General features: G+C 43.9%; 1 protein-coding gene across 1 annotated transcript in view; it reads right to left on the bottom strand.

Moving 5' to 3' along the window:
- Positions 1-14,301, bottom strand: part of LOC126262950 (mitochondrial potassium channel ATP-binding subunit-like) — a 119,842-nt gene that overhangs the window by 13,785 nt on the left and 91,756 nt on the right. Inside the window, exons 8-10 of the mRNA XM_049959891.1 lie at positions 4,529-4,732; positions 4,202-4,321; positions 3,999-4,102 (exon numbers count right to left, since the gene is read on the bottom strand). Of these exons, the coding sequence (XP_049815848.1) occupies positions 3,999-4,102; positions 4,202-4,321; positions 4,529-4,732 (428 nt within the window). The remainder of the gene's footprint in view (positions 1-3,998; positions 4,103-4,201; positions 4,322-4,528; positions 4,733-14,301) is intronic.

The following is a 14,301-nucleotide window of genomic DNA, read 5'->3' as shown; positions in this document are numbered from 1 at the left end:
AGCAACTGAGGGCGAGACATATCAATAGTTATGAGAACACCCATTCTCAGTACAAAAATAAATGTGCAGCTTCTTTACTTATATTGTTGCAGAACCCATAGGAATACTCATTTCACAGGCTATTGATGGTCCTTAAAAAATACATTATAGCATTTTAAAAAATCTGTAGTTGCTTTAATATAGCGTTAGATATGGAAGTATCATGGGGTCCCTGGTTCGATTACCGGCCAGGATGGGGATTTTCATTGCCCGGGAACTGGGTGTTTGTGTTGTCCTCATCGTATCATCATCATCATCATCATCATCATCATCATCATCATCATCATCATCATCATCATCCGTAACAGTGGCTAGATTGGATTGTGTAAAAATTGGGACTTTTGTAAGTACGCCGATGACCACGCAGTTGAGTGCCCCACAGACCAATCATCAGATATGGAAGTTTCGCATATTAATCATATGGCAAAATACTATTAACTTTGCATGCTATCATTACCAAAAACTTGTTTTGATATGTCAGATAGTTTATGAGATATGAGAAATTGATGAATATTTCATTCTGGCCTTTCCATTGGTTAGTGCATTCGTGACAGAGCTGTTTACACACATTCTATTTTCTCGACATTGGAGACAGACAGCGATATCCTTCGAGGTATAAAAAATAATTTAATGTGTTATCTAAATTTCAAATGCTGCAACATATGACCTAAAACACACCTAAAACAAATCCATAGTGATCCTCATTTTGCACTGTAAACTTTAAAATTCCTTGCAGTAATTTAGCCAATATCGAAATATCACAATAGCTATGACCGTTAACGAAATGATACGAAATTCATCATGAAACTGACGAATGAATCTATGAGATGTGCAAGACAGAGTTTATTACTGTATAGTTTCTTTAAAATCATTTGAGAAAGATCGCAGATCGGCTAGCTTGCTTGTCTGACAGGTTACGAGCTGAGCAGACCTGGCGTTATCGTCGCCCGCTGATGCATTCAGCACACGCTGGCAACCATGCTTCCTTCCACCCACTCCATACTGAACTGTCAAAAGTAACAACTAATTTTAAACACACTACAGGTCACGCACACTGCATTGTGACACCAGAGTTTGTTGCAACCGCTGAAGCTGTTGTGTTTGACAACTGCTGTGTGGTGTTGGATGAAATAGCTGCAAATCTGAACTTCATGTCTTATTGTCTTCAAGGTGCGTGCCATGGCAACTCATTCTAATGCTGAAAGGTCAATGTGTTGATGTCTGAAGAACTTCAGTGGCATTCTGAAGCAGGAAGTCATGTCTTCCTTGCAAGAATGATTACAGGAGATGAAACCTATGTTCACTATCAAAAACCCAAAATCATGAGAGCAAGCAAGGAATGGTGCCATTCCTCACAGCCAAAACCCAAGAAGTTCCATGTGCACCCATCGGCACGGAGAATTAAGCTGAGAGTTCTGGGATGAACGAAGTACTATCTTGGAACATTACACACGTAGGGGAAACACTATCACCAGTGGGCCATGTTCTGATTTGTTGAAATAACACCTTCGGCTTGCAATCAGATCAAACTTACATGGATATCTGACTGCTAGCATCATTTTGCTGCATGGTAATGCCTGACTCCTTTCACATCTGCCATACCCACCAGACATCATCCTGAGTCGTTACCACAAATTCGGATCATCAGCGAATGATAGTGCAGTATGGTAAGGGATGTTTATTACTACAGCAAGTGTGTGCCAATGGAAAGGCCTGGCATGCCAATGAAATTATCATAACGGGATGTTTATCAATGCAGCAAGTGTATGTCAACAGAAACGCCCAGCATGGCAATGAACTTATCATAATGGAATTTTAAGCTCTGTACCCATACTTGCAGAAAATAAAATGAATTAAAGATGAGGAATAGAGTTTAAAATCCTACTGAGATAATATCAACGCCATGACAGGCATTTTCCTGCATAACAGGCATTTTCCTCAAAGCTCTGCAACATATGCAGGAATGTACACTAATAAAAAAACTGAAGATGCCACAGTTGTGATGAAACACGTTTCAAGATTAAACGAAACAAAAATTGTGTTCTTGCAAGGAGATGAGTACTCTTTAATTCATTATTATAACATAATTATGCTATCAACAGTGGTGAATTAGAATTATACATAATTTCTCTCCTGATTCTCCCCCCCCCCCACCCTTTATATATATATATATATATATATATATATATATATATATATATATATATATATATATAGAGGGAAACATTCCACGTAGGAAAAATATATCTAAAAACAAAGATGATGTGACTTACCAAATGAAAGTGCTGGCAGGTCGACAGACACACAAACGAACACAAACATACACACAAAATTCAAGCTTTCGCAACAAACTGTTGCCTCATCAGGAAAGAGGGAAAGACGAAAGGATGTGGGTTTTAAGGGAGAGGGTAAGGAGTCATTCCAATCCCGGGAGCGGAAAGACTTACCTTAGGGGGAAAAAGGACAGGTATACACTCGCACACACACACACACACACACACACACACACATATCCATCCACACATATACAGACACAAGCAGACATATTTAAAGTTTGGGCAATATGTCTGCTTGTGTCTGTATATGTGTGGATGGATATGTGTGTGTGCGCGCGCGAGTGTATACCTGTCCTTTTTCCCCCTAAGGTAAGTCTTTCCACTCCCGGGATTGGAATGACTCCTTACCCTCTCCCTTAAAACCCACAGCGTTTTGTCTTTCCCTCTCCTTCCCTCTTTCCTGATGAGGCAACAGTTTGTTGTGAAAGCTTGAATTTTGTGTGTATGTTTGTGTTCGTTTGTGTGTCTGTCGACCTGCCAGCACTTTCATTTGGTAAGTCACATCATCTTTGTTTTTATATATATATATATATATATATATATATATATATATGTGTGTGTGTGTGTGTGTGTGTGTGTGTGTGTGTGTGTGTCGTAAGATGGCAATTCGGAAAGTAAGGTCTGATGGTGTGTGAAATGGAAATCACAGGGAAAATCTGATGAAGCTTTGCACAAATGCGTTGGGCAGTGCCTCTAGTACGCCCATCGATCGTGATGCGTTGTTTTTTTAGTTCTGAGCACACAGTGAGCACGTGAAGATGCTTAGAACAATAGTGTCTCCTGCCAAGTATTAGAGCCAGGTGAGAGATTCTGCCTGATGTCATGCAGCCCACATAACATAGCTGTCATGCGGTTCCTTCTGCATGACAATTCTCGGCCGCACACTGCAGGGGCAATGAAGATGCTCCTGCACTGTAATAGAGCCCGTAATTGACTCTCCCAGAGTTTCATCTCTGCTCAGATGAACCGCTGTCACTGGCTATGAAGACAATGTTCTGGCACAGACAATGAGCTGCAGAGAGAGAGTTGGCAGGAAGCACAGGCGACTGCCTTCTATGATCTGCATATTGGAAAGTTGGTACAACACTATGACAAATGTCTAAATCAGAATGGCAGCTATGTAGAGAAGTAGCTGGATGGTGTAACTAATTGTTGCAAATAAAACATTTTTTATTTTCACAGTGGTTTCCATTTGGTGACCAATCGGACCTTACTTTCCAAATTGGCATTGTATATGCTGATACCTTCATAATTTGAAAAACAATTAGGTTGCAGGTTTGATGTCTCCACATATGAAGTGTTTGAACATCTAGTTTTTCGCCTGTATGTTGGGTATGTAGGATATTAATGTTCATATTATCAATGTGATGATTTGTTTTATGCAAGTGTGTAGCAAAGTGTAGTATTATTGTTTCTCAGTTGCACAATACATTCCTTAAATCTCAAATGGTCTGCCTGCTTGATAACATCTAAAGGCAACTATGGTCCAAACGTTCCATTTTATATGCACCTGTAAGGTCCAGCTGCTTTGCTGTGTCACTATTATGAGGTAAGTTCTTTCCAAGAATTTTCTCCCTTCTTTGAATTTACATAATATGGAAAACTGACAGTCATCAAATTCACCTTTCTAGTAGTGCTGCTATAGTGGATTTGCCACTACCTGATGAACCAACAATGGCAACAGTCTTTCCAGCAGGAAGTTCTAAATCGAAATGTTGAAGCACAATCTGAAAAATAAAAACATATGACACACAGTTGTTAAGGACCAAATAAAGAACTCATCTCATTATTAAATTTTCACTTAAATACAGTAACACAAAATATACCTGGGATGGTCTTGAAGGATAAGCAAATGTAACATCACGGAAAACTACATTGGCAAGAAGAGAATGGAAGGGTATATTCAAACCTCCAAATAATGGCATTGTTGGCTCCATATTCAGGTACTAGAAAAGAATGGATTTTAACATTGAAAACAAAAATCAACTCAATGGGAATAGCATAGTAAAAGCTTATGTGATGAATAAGTATTGGGCACATTACGTATATGTAATTTTACCAGAAATTCTTACTACTTTCAAATTTCAAATGAGGAAACTATAATGTTTCACAACAGAATAAACCAAAATGAATGGTAAATAAAAGAAGATAACCTCAAAAACTCTGCCTCCAGCAGCTAGCCCACGAACCACTTGGCCAAACAGCAGTGACAGCTGTGTCAGAGAACGCTGAATTGTTTGTGCTGCTACAAGAAAAGCCATGAGATCTCCAGAGGACAGCTGCCCCAAAGACAACAAGTAGCCACCAGCACATAGGGTTGCCAGCACCACACCATTCAGGAAAATGTTCGTTCCTGCCTGAAATGAAATTCAATAACTTACTTGTCTCCCAAAAGTACTAACGAGATCAGTGGTCTACTAATATGAGAAAAATATGGAAATGGAAAGTTCTTGGTGGAATATAAACAATTATCTTTACTCCTTCCAATACGAGAAAAATACTTACTCAGATACTCCAAGGCAGATTACTGAATCCCTTACCCACACTGTTACACCATGTAACTGAGATGTAGAGCAGTTGACAGGCACATAAACAAGACGATGTCCACCTACAGAGTTTTGGCAGATCACAGCGTACTGGCACTTCTGCTCTCCTTGGGTGAGGGGTTGTATCCCACGAAATGGACACGTGGAGAAATGAGGTGAGGAGAGGGGTGCAAGAGAAGGGAAGTTGATGGCTGGGAAGGAGATACATGCAGGATAGGAATTTGCAAAAGTTACAGCACAACTGGTATATGATATGAGTGCTTTCAAAGGTGCTCTCTCACTCATCCCCCCCCCCCCCCTCCATCGGTCTCTGACGGGATAGGATGGAACAGGAACAGAATGTGCTGGGTGGGTGCATAAGACAGGTCCTATGCACAAGGATTTGATCTATGTGGGTAGGCGTTGGTAGTAGATGTGGCATAAGGATGGACTAGGATACTTCTTATATTGGGTGGGCAGCTGCATACCAATTGGGGAGGGGTAGGATATATTTTGTGTAGGATGTTCTTGATTTCCTGAAATGAAGATAAGAAGTCAAACTCTAAGCCCTGGCAAAGGATAAACGTTCTTCCAGTCCCCCACACAATACAACCCTTCTCCTCGCCCAATGTAACAGGTTAGGGCAGTGAAGCCACACAGGTGTGTGTGTTTCCTGTATCTAGCACTGAAGGAAAATGCCTGAAAGCTTCGCAACATTCTCATCCTGGTTTATGAGCATATCATTGATCACTTAATGTCTCAACTATACGGCAAGTTTTCTTGACTCCTTCCAGTTTAAGAAGAATATTTATAATGGATCTACATATACACTCTGCAAATAACTGAAGAGTGTACTTCTTACTGTGTCATATATTAAGATTCCTCTACCACTAACAGATGAAGTCTGGAAATAATGATAACTTACATTTGTCTGAGTGACCTGTTATTAGTTTCATTTTATCTTGACTGTCTTCACAGTACTAATATGCAGGGGGAGGGGAAGGGGGGGAGGGGGGGGGAGCTGTGAAATATTTCAAATTTCTGTTCTTAAAATTGGTTCTTGGAATTTTCAGAAAAATAGTTGGCATCTTTCTTAAAGTGTCTTACAGCTCAGATTTTTCAGCATTTCTGCCACACCCTATTGTGAGACACACAAGTTAGTGACCATTCGTACTGCTCTTTTTTTTGTATACATTTGACAATATTACGGTCTTAAATATTTTCCACAAATATTTGAAATTTCTTTGTTGCTTTTATTCTTAGCCTGAACTAAAAGACACCATTAGAAAATTCTGGACATTTTTTTCTGTCTATAATCTAAAGCTTTTACCTTTCTTATAAAAAAGATAGTTATCTTCTTAACGATGCACTGATGCAGAGCTGTACAGTCACTACAATGATGTCAGATACAAACATTTCAAATGTCTTCAAATATTCATCTTCACCTAATCAGAAGCATATATTCAGCAATGAAACTCACATCAACCTTGACCTTTCTACAATGACACTGTTTGAACTTCAGTTTTATATCGTTGTATTTCACTATTAATTTCCATTATGTCATCCTCTATTGCATTCCCACATCTAGCTCTTCATCTCGTGTCTCCTCTTCACCAGAGGAAATAAATATGTATACTAAAATATAAAAGGAAGCCATATAGATTTAGATTTTGTGGGGGAACACGAAACAAAGAATGAAACAGCATAGAAAATGTGTTTACATGTTAATGAGATTATTAAAGCTCGTGATGAGTGAGAAAAACTTGTTAGGGATAAATGCTGTTTTTCTTTGATTGATCTTGTGGTGTCACCGCCAGACACCACACTTGCTAGGTGGTAGCCTTTAAATCGGCCACGGTCCGTTAGTATATGTTGGACCCGCGTGTCGCCACTATCAGTGATTGCAGACCAAGCGCCGCCACACGGATGGGCTAGAGAGACTTCCTAGCACTTGCCCCAGTTGTACAACCGACTTTGCTAGCGATGGTTCACTGACAAAATACGCTCTCATTTGCCGAGACGATAGTTTAGCATAGCCTTCAGCTACGTCATTTGCTACGACCTAGCAAGGCGCCATTATCAGTTACTATTGATATTGATTCATGTACAGTCAAGACCGACGTTCTTCATTAGCGGATTAAAGTTAAGTATTCCACCAGCTACGTCCGTTTTTCTAAATTCTAATTTCCTTGTACTGTTCCAGACCTCACGCCAGCCTGCGTGAGCTAAAACGCGTGCCTTTCGGCCTCCTCTAGTAACACAGTGTTGGCTCTCCTGCCAAGCAAAACATTGGCGACGAGGCGTTCTTATCGATATTGCCCTGATTTACTTGTGTAATGGCTTCGCCACAATCTCCAGATGTACTGTCCGAATTTTATCGCTTACAGAATCAGCAGACGCAGGCTTTACTGGGTGCCCTTGGACAGCTCGTCCAGGGTCAACGGGCAATGCAAAACGATGCGGCAGCCGCCGCTCCAGCGCTAACGCAGTTACAACACGCTGTTGCACCAACTTTTCGACCTTTTGATGCTGCACTGGAAAGCTGGACAGAGTGGTCACGCCAATTTCGATTCCATCTTGCCGCCTACAGAATTCAAGGTAATGAGCGGCAGCCTTTTTTGTTATCATCGGTCGGCGTAAAAACGTACCGTGTGATAGTCAAATTATTTCCCCGACACGACGTAGCAACTCTGTCCTACGACGAAATTTTGTCTGCATTAGATGCATATTTCAAAGAATCAGTCAATGCAGTTGCAAAAAGGTATACCTTCTTTCGTACAAAACGTACGGCAGGTCAGACTAATCGGGAGTGGGTTGCAACTTTGCAAGGCCTTACTAGGGATTGTGCTTTTGGGTGTCAATGTGGACTCCCTTATTCAGATACTATGGTACGTGATGCAATTGCACAGAACATTTCTGATGTTCGTATAAGGGAACAGATTTTGAAACTAGTCAATCCCTCCCTTCAACAAGTGATGGACATATGGGATCAGCAGGACACACTTGACTTTGCTCAGGAATCATTTGAAACTTCACCAGACATGTGTCAGGTTAACCGGCCCGCCGGGCGAGCTGCACGGAGCAGTAAACAGGCGTCGCGCCCGGCCGCGCCGCTGCCGCCAGGCTCTCAGCCCTGTGTGCCGCGCAGGCAAGCAAATGCAGTGCTAAAATCATGCCCACGGTGTGCTACTAGACATTCGCGTGAGAATTGCCCGTCACGCCACGCTATTTGCTTTTTCTGTAATAAAAAAAGACATGTTCAGAGTGTTTGCCAGAAAAAGCTCAAATCGGAAACTCACAACCATTCCCGGCCCTTTGCTTCGTGCCGAATTCGAACCAAGGATACTCAGGCTCGTGAAACTTCGCCCATGGAAATTCATGTAGTTCATTCCACTCCGCCCAGTGCCACTCTCTCTAACAGTGACTGTGTTCGTCCCACAAATAGTGTGTGTTGACATCGCCGGAAATCCCGTCAAGTCGCAAGTGATTATGTACCAGTGTCAGTTCACGTTGCACGAGACAGTCGCTCTTGTCGTCAGCAGGACAATAAATTTTTTGTAGACTTGGACATTAGCGGCAAAGTGATACCATTCCAGCTCGATACCAGGGCTGCAGTTTCACTGATCAATCAAGACACTAACAAACTGCTGGGCACACCTCCGTTGCGTGCCGCAAATGTTAAGTTAACTAGCTATTCGGGTCAAAAGATCCCTGTGTTAGGACAGTGCAGCCTTCTTGCAACATACAAAGGACAAACAAAACTTGTGTCATTTTACGTCCTTCGTTCTTCTTCTGCAGCGAACTTGTTTGGTTTCGATTTATTTCAGTTGTTTAACTTGTCTATAGCAAATCAGGTCCTATCAGTGAACCAGACTGTGCCTTCAGACAGTGTTTCTCGTCTATGTGAAGAATTTGCAGACTTTTTGCACCGGGCCTTGGTTGCACTAAGAACTATAAGGCACATTTGGAACTGAATGTAAACGCACAATCGAAATTTTTCAGAGCGCGCAATGTTCCCCACGCATTGCGTGATGAGGTCGCAAAAACATTACACAATTTGGAATCGCAAGGTGTAACAGAACGTGTGCAGGCTTCTCTCTGGGCATCACCCTTAGTAATTTTGCCAAAATCTTCCGGAAAATTGAGACTTTGTGTGGACTTCAAGGCAACAGTGAATCCGCAACTAGTGATTGCAACTTTGCCTTTACCCCACCCGGAAGATCTTTTTGACAAACTGTGCCCGGGTAAATATTTTTCGACGTTGGATCTAGCAGATGCGTACTTGCAAATACCGGTGGACGAAGAATCTCAGCATGTTTTGGTGGTTAACATGCATCTTGGTTTGTATCGATTCAAACGACTGCCATTCAGGTGTGCATCCGCCCCTGCATTGTTTCAGCAATATCTCCAAATTGTCGGTCCCTACTGCAGCAAACTATCTGGACGATATTGTGATCACCAGAAAGATGGAAGAAGAACATTTAGCCAATCTCAGAACATTATTTCAGGTCTTGCGACAAAATGGTCTTCGCTTGCGGAAGGACAAATGTGTGTTTTTTGCTCGTGACTTGCCCTACCTGGGACATGTACTCAATGTCCAAGGCATACATCCTAGTCCTGAGCACCTCCGTGCCATACAAGACTTGCCTTCACCGCAGAATTTGAAGTAGCTACAGAGTGTGCTGGGAAAAATCAACTATTATCATAAATATGTGTCGCATGCCTCTTCCATTTCAGCTCCGCTTCATCACTTACGCCGTAAAGGTGTTCCGTTCGTCTGGATGACGGAATGCGAACGCGCCTTTCGACAGTTGAAATCGGCGTTGCTTTCCAATACTTGCCTTACGCCATTCAATCCCCAGAAGCCCCTTTTGTTGATGGTGGATGCATCGGATTTCGGGATCAGTGCTGTGCTTGCGCACAAAGATGGATCGCACGATCGCCCTATTCCCTTTGCATCCAAATTGTTCTCGTCTGCACAAAGAAATTATTCACAGATCGAGAAAGAAGCATTGGCTCTCGTATTTGGTGTTACAAAGTTTCATGACTTCTTGTATGGTCGTCACTTTACCATCATCACAGACCACAAACCTTTGACATCACTTTTTCATCCGAACAAGCCTGTACCTCCACGTACAGCGCAGAAATTCATTCGCTGGTCTATTTTCCTCTCGCAGTACCGCTACAATATCTTGTATCAGTCCACTGCTAAGCACGGAAACGCCGATGTGTTGTCCCGTTTGCCTGTTGCTGAGGATAGAGCATTCGATTCCTCCGAACTTGCTTGCATGTTCATTGATTCGGAAACCAATGCTGTGGTCGAATCTTTTCCGATTGATTTTCGTCGTGTAGCTACAGCCACAGCTGCTGACCCTGTCCTTGCTACCGTTCTGCGTTTTGTTGCTACGCAATGGCCCTTGTCAAAGTCACGGATCGGGGACCCGTTGGTTCGCCGATTTTTTGCTCACAAGGAGAGACGTTTTGTTCGATGTGGTGTTTTGCTGTTGCGTTCTGATAATGATCAGTCCAGGGTCGTGGTCCGATGTTCGTTACAGTCCTCTGTCTTACAGCTTCTTCACCAAGGACATTGGGGTATAGTGAGAACGAAACAACTTGCTCGTCAGCACTGTACTTGGTTCGGAATCGATGCCGCGATTACAAATATGTGCTCTTCTTGCATGGTGTGTGCCGAACAACAATCAGCACCACCGCGGAAATTCTTTGCATGGCCAAAAGCCACTTCCCCTTGGCAACGCTTACACATCGATTTAGCTGGTCCATTCTGGAATGCTCGATAGTTGGTTGTGGTAGATTCATTCAGTAATTTTCCTTTTGTTGTCCGGATGTCTTCCACAACGTCATCTTCCACCATCCAAGCGTTATCTGCTATCTTTTGCATTGAAGGTCTTCCACAGACTATTGTTTCCGACAATGGCCCCAATTCATGTCCGCAGAATTTCAGTCATTCTGCAAGGCCAATGGTATTCAACATCTGACGTCCGCGCCGTTTTTGCCACAGTCAAACGGTGCCGCTGAACGATTGGTCAGGACATTCAAGTCACAGATGTTGAAGTTAAAAGAGTCGCATTCTCGGGAGGACGCGTTATTGCTCTTTTTGTCCTCGTATCGCTCTCAACCCCGAGATGGTCGCTCGCCGGCTGAGTTGCTCCACGGTCGCCCTCATCGAACCTTGATGTCTTTGCTACATCCGCCGCATCAGGTTCCTGTGCAGCGGCAGACACCTGTTTTTGCTCCAGGCGACGTTGTCTACTATCGTCACTACCGAGGTTCATGGCGTTGGCTCGATGGGCGCATTCTTTGCTGCCTCGGACGCGCTATGTATATGGTTTTGGGGCCTCTGGTGAGGTGCGCCGGCATCTCAACCTGCTGCGCCTCTGTCGTCGCATGGGATGTGCCACTTGCCGTCTGCTTTCAGCGACGGTGCCGTCCGGTCAGCGCCCTGGGGACCCTTCTACTGGCTCGCCTCATCCCCAGGTGTTACCGACGCTGCCTTCCATTTTGCCCCATGACGAGGCGCCGCCGGTGCCTGTTCTCCCGCCGGTGACGCCCGCAGTGGACGCTTCGCTACAGCCGCCGGGCGCCTCCCTGGGTCACGTGCCGCCGATCGCTTCCCGTGGCCGGATGTCCTCCGACATGGAACTCTTGCCCGCTCCGGACCATATGTCGTCTCCGCCCGTCGGGTGCCCCGACCCGATGGAGGTCGACCCTTCGGCCCCTCCTGTCTCCCTGTGGGCGCATACACTGCATGTTGGCGTGCACCCTGGAGCAGGTTTTCAGGCGTTTCCTAGCTCCCCGCGGTCCGAATGGCAGGGTGTGCGTGGCACAGCCTCGCCTGTTGTTAGGCTCCCCACCTCGTCGCATACGTCAACATGGGGTCCTCCCCACGGCGGGCGGAAGCCTTATGCCACAACCGTCTGCCAATTTGCGGGGGAGGAATGTGGTGTCACCGCCAGGTGGTAGCCTTTAAATCGGCCGCGGTCCGTTAGTATACGTCGGACCCGCGTGTCGCCACTATCAGTGATTGCAGACCGAGCGCCGCCACACGGCAGGTCTAGAGAGACTTCCTAGTACTCGCCCCAGTTGTACAACTGACTTTGCTAGCGATGGTTCACTGACAAAATACGCTCTCATTTGCCGAGACGATAGTTTAGCATAGCCTTCAGCTACATCATTTGCTACAATCTAGCAAGGCGCCATTATCAGTTGCTATTGATATTGATTCATGTACTGTCAAGACCGACGTTCTTCATTAACGGATTAAAGTTAAGTATTCCACCAGCTATGTCCGTTTTTCTAAATTCTAATTTCCTTGTCCTGTTCCAGACCTCACGCCAGCCTGCATGAGCTAAAACGCGTGCCTTTCGGCCTCCTCTAGTAACACGGTGTTGGCTCTCCTGCCAACCAAAACAGATCTGTAGTGCAATTAACTTTGGCTTGATAAGCCTAAGGTCACAGAATTTTCAGTGGAGTACCTGAATGATACTGGCAACACTGACCACCAAAAACATGTAGCAGATAACTAACAGAAGCAACACAACTAATGTACATCACGCAAGAAAATTATTTGAGCTGAAATCTTATTTGTTGGACTTGTTTTGTGTGCACAATGTGACATTTTAATAAGGATTCAAATATTGTTTGTTATCGAGGTTTTGGTAATTGCTTTGCTCTTGAGGACTTTGCTGTACTGGTCTCATAGGAAAATGTGTGTGTGTGTGTGTGTGTGTGTGTGTGTGTGTGTGTGTGTGTGTGTGTGTGTACGCGCGCCTATTTTAAAAAAAGAAAAAAGTTATTTTGTTATTTGTAATGTCAGTAAGAAGTGTCTTACTTATCAGAGGTCTGATAACATTGTTTCTAGTACAGACGTGACTTACAGTGTTGATGTGCTACTGTCTCAATATCAGAGTGTGACCTGAAGTCACGTACACACAGTTCAGTTGTGCAGGAGTCATCTTGCCCGGCACATTGCAGATTCCTTGCTGTACTTCTCTGTTATAGGTTCAGTGTCACATGGTTAGCATTATACAGAAGGAACAGTGTGTCTAGAGTCTGCATCAGTTTCTTTTCTACTACTGAATAACTCAAAACCTACAGCTGCTATTGCCGTATAATATCATACGTGTATCGAAATTACATGGATTAATTTGACATTGGTTGATCATTTGTGTGTATACTATACAGTGCTTGTGACAAAAACCTCCTTGTGGTAAGTCATTGTTCTGGTTCCTCCATCTGCCAAAAGCTCTTTTCTTCCGAGAGACTGACAGAGAGATAACTCCTATGAAGTAAAATGCTAACCGGGCTTGTCTGGCAGTGGTCTCTCTTCAGATGACAAAATTTAATCAACACTTTCAAAATCTAGGGTCTACATAGGTACCACAGTAGTCTTTTTGCTAAAAGCTGTACTCAACATGTTATATCAGATTTAGGATCATGCCAGTATATGAATCCCAAGCTGCTTGCATGTGAATGAGCCTTTTTTTGTGATACAATGCAATGTCAGGTTTTCCATAATCTTAAAAGTAACACTGAGCAGTAACGTGTGTTAAACGATTTGGGTCATTTGGTCCTTATCTACACTCATGCTCCTAAATTGAGGATAATGCTGATACATGGTGAAATAATGCTCTGGTGGGCGGATTTCGGGTTTAAATCACCTCGGGGTATGACCATGCGGTGCATTTGACCTGCGGTCGTTGGACGGTAGCGCTGGCAGCAGTCCACATATGCAGAGGTGTGTTGGTGCATGTCAGAGTATGATGCAGCAAGTAAGTGTGCAGACGTTTTCAGACATGCTAATGGTAACTGTGTGTTGAAATTGGCTCAAAGAACACATACTGATGACGTTATGAGGGGTAGAATACTAGGGCGACTGGAGGCTGGTCGAACACAGCAGGTCATAGCACTGGCCCTCCATGTCCCACAAAGTGTGATCTCAAGATTATGGCAACGATTCCAACAGACAGGGAATGTGTCCAGGTGCTACAGTACGGGACGTCCACACTGCACAACACCACAAGAAGACCGATACCTCACCATCAGTGCCCGCAGATGGCCACGGAGTACTGCAGGTAGCCATGCTCTGGACATTACCGCAGCCACTGGAACAGTTGTCACCAGACACACAGTCTGGAGATGAGTGAAAAGACATGGTTTATTCGCCCAGAGACCTGCAAGGTGCATTCCACTGACCCCTGGTCACAGGAGAGCCCATAAAGCCTGGTGTCAAGAACACAGTACATGGTCATTCAAACAGTGGTCCCAGGTTGTGTTCACGGACTAGTCCAGGCATAGTCTGAACTTCTCACCGGGTTTTCATCTGGCGTAAACCAGGAACCAAATACCAACCCCTTAATGTCCTTGAAAGGGACCTGTATGGA

The sequence above is a fragment of the Schistocerca nitens genome, chromosome 6 (genome assembly GCF_023898315.1).
Source record: "Schistocerca nitens isolate TAMUIC-IGC-003100 chromosome 6, iqSchNite1.1, whole genome shotgun sequence".
Lineage (NCBI taxonomy): Eukaryota > Metazoa > Arthropoda > Insecta > Orthoptera > Acrididae > Schistocerca > Schistocerca nitens.
This window is presented reverse-complemented; position numbering and strand designations above follow the sequence as displayed.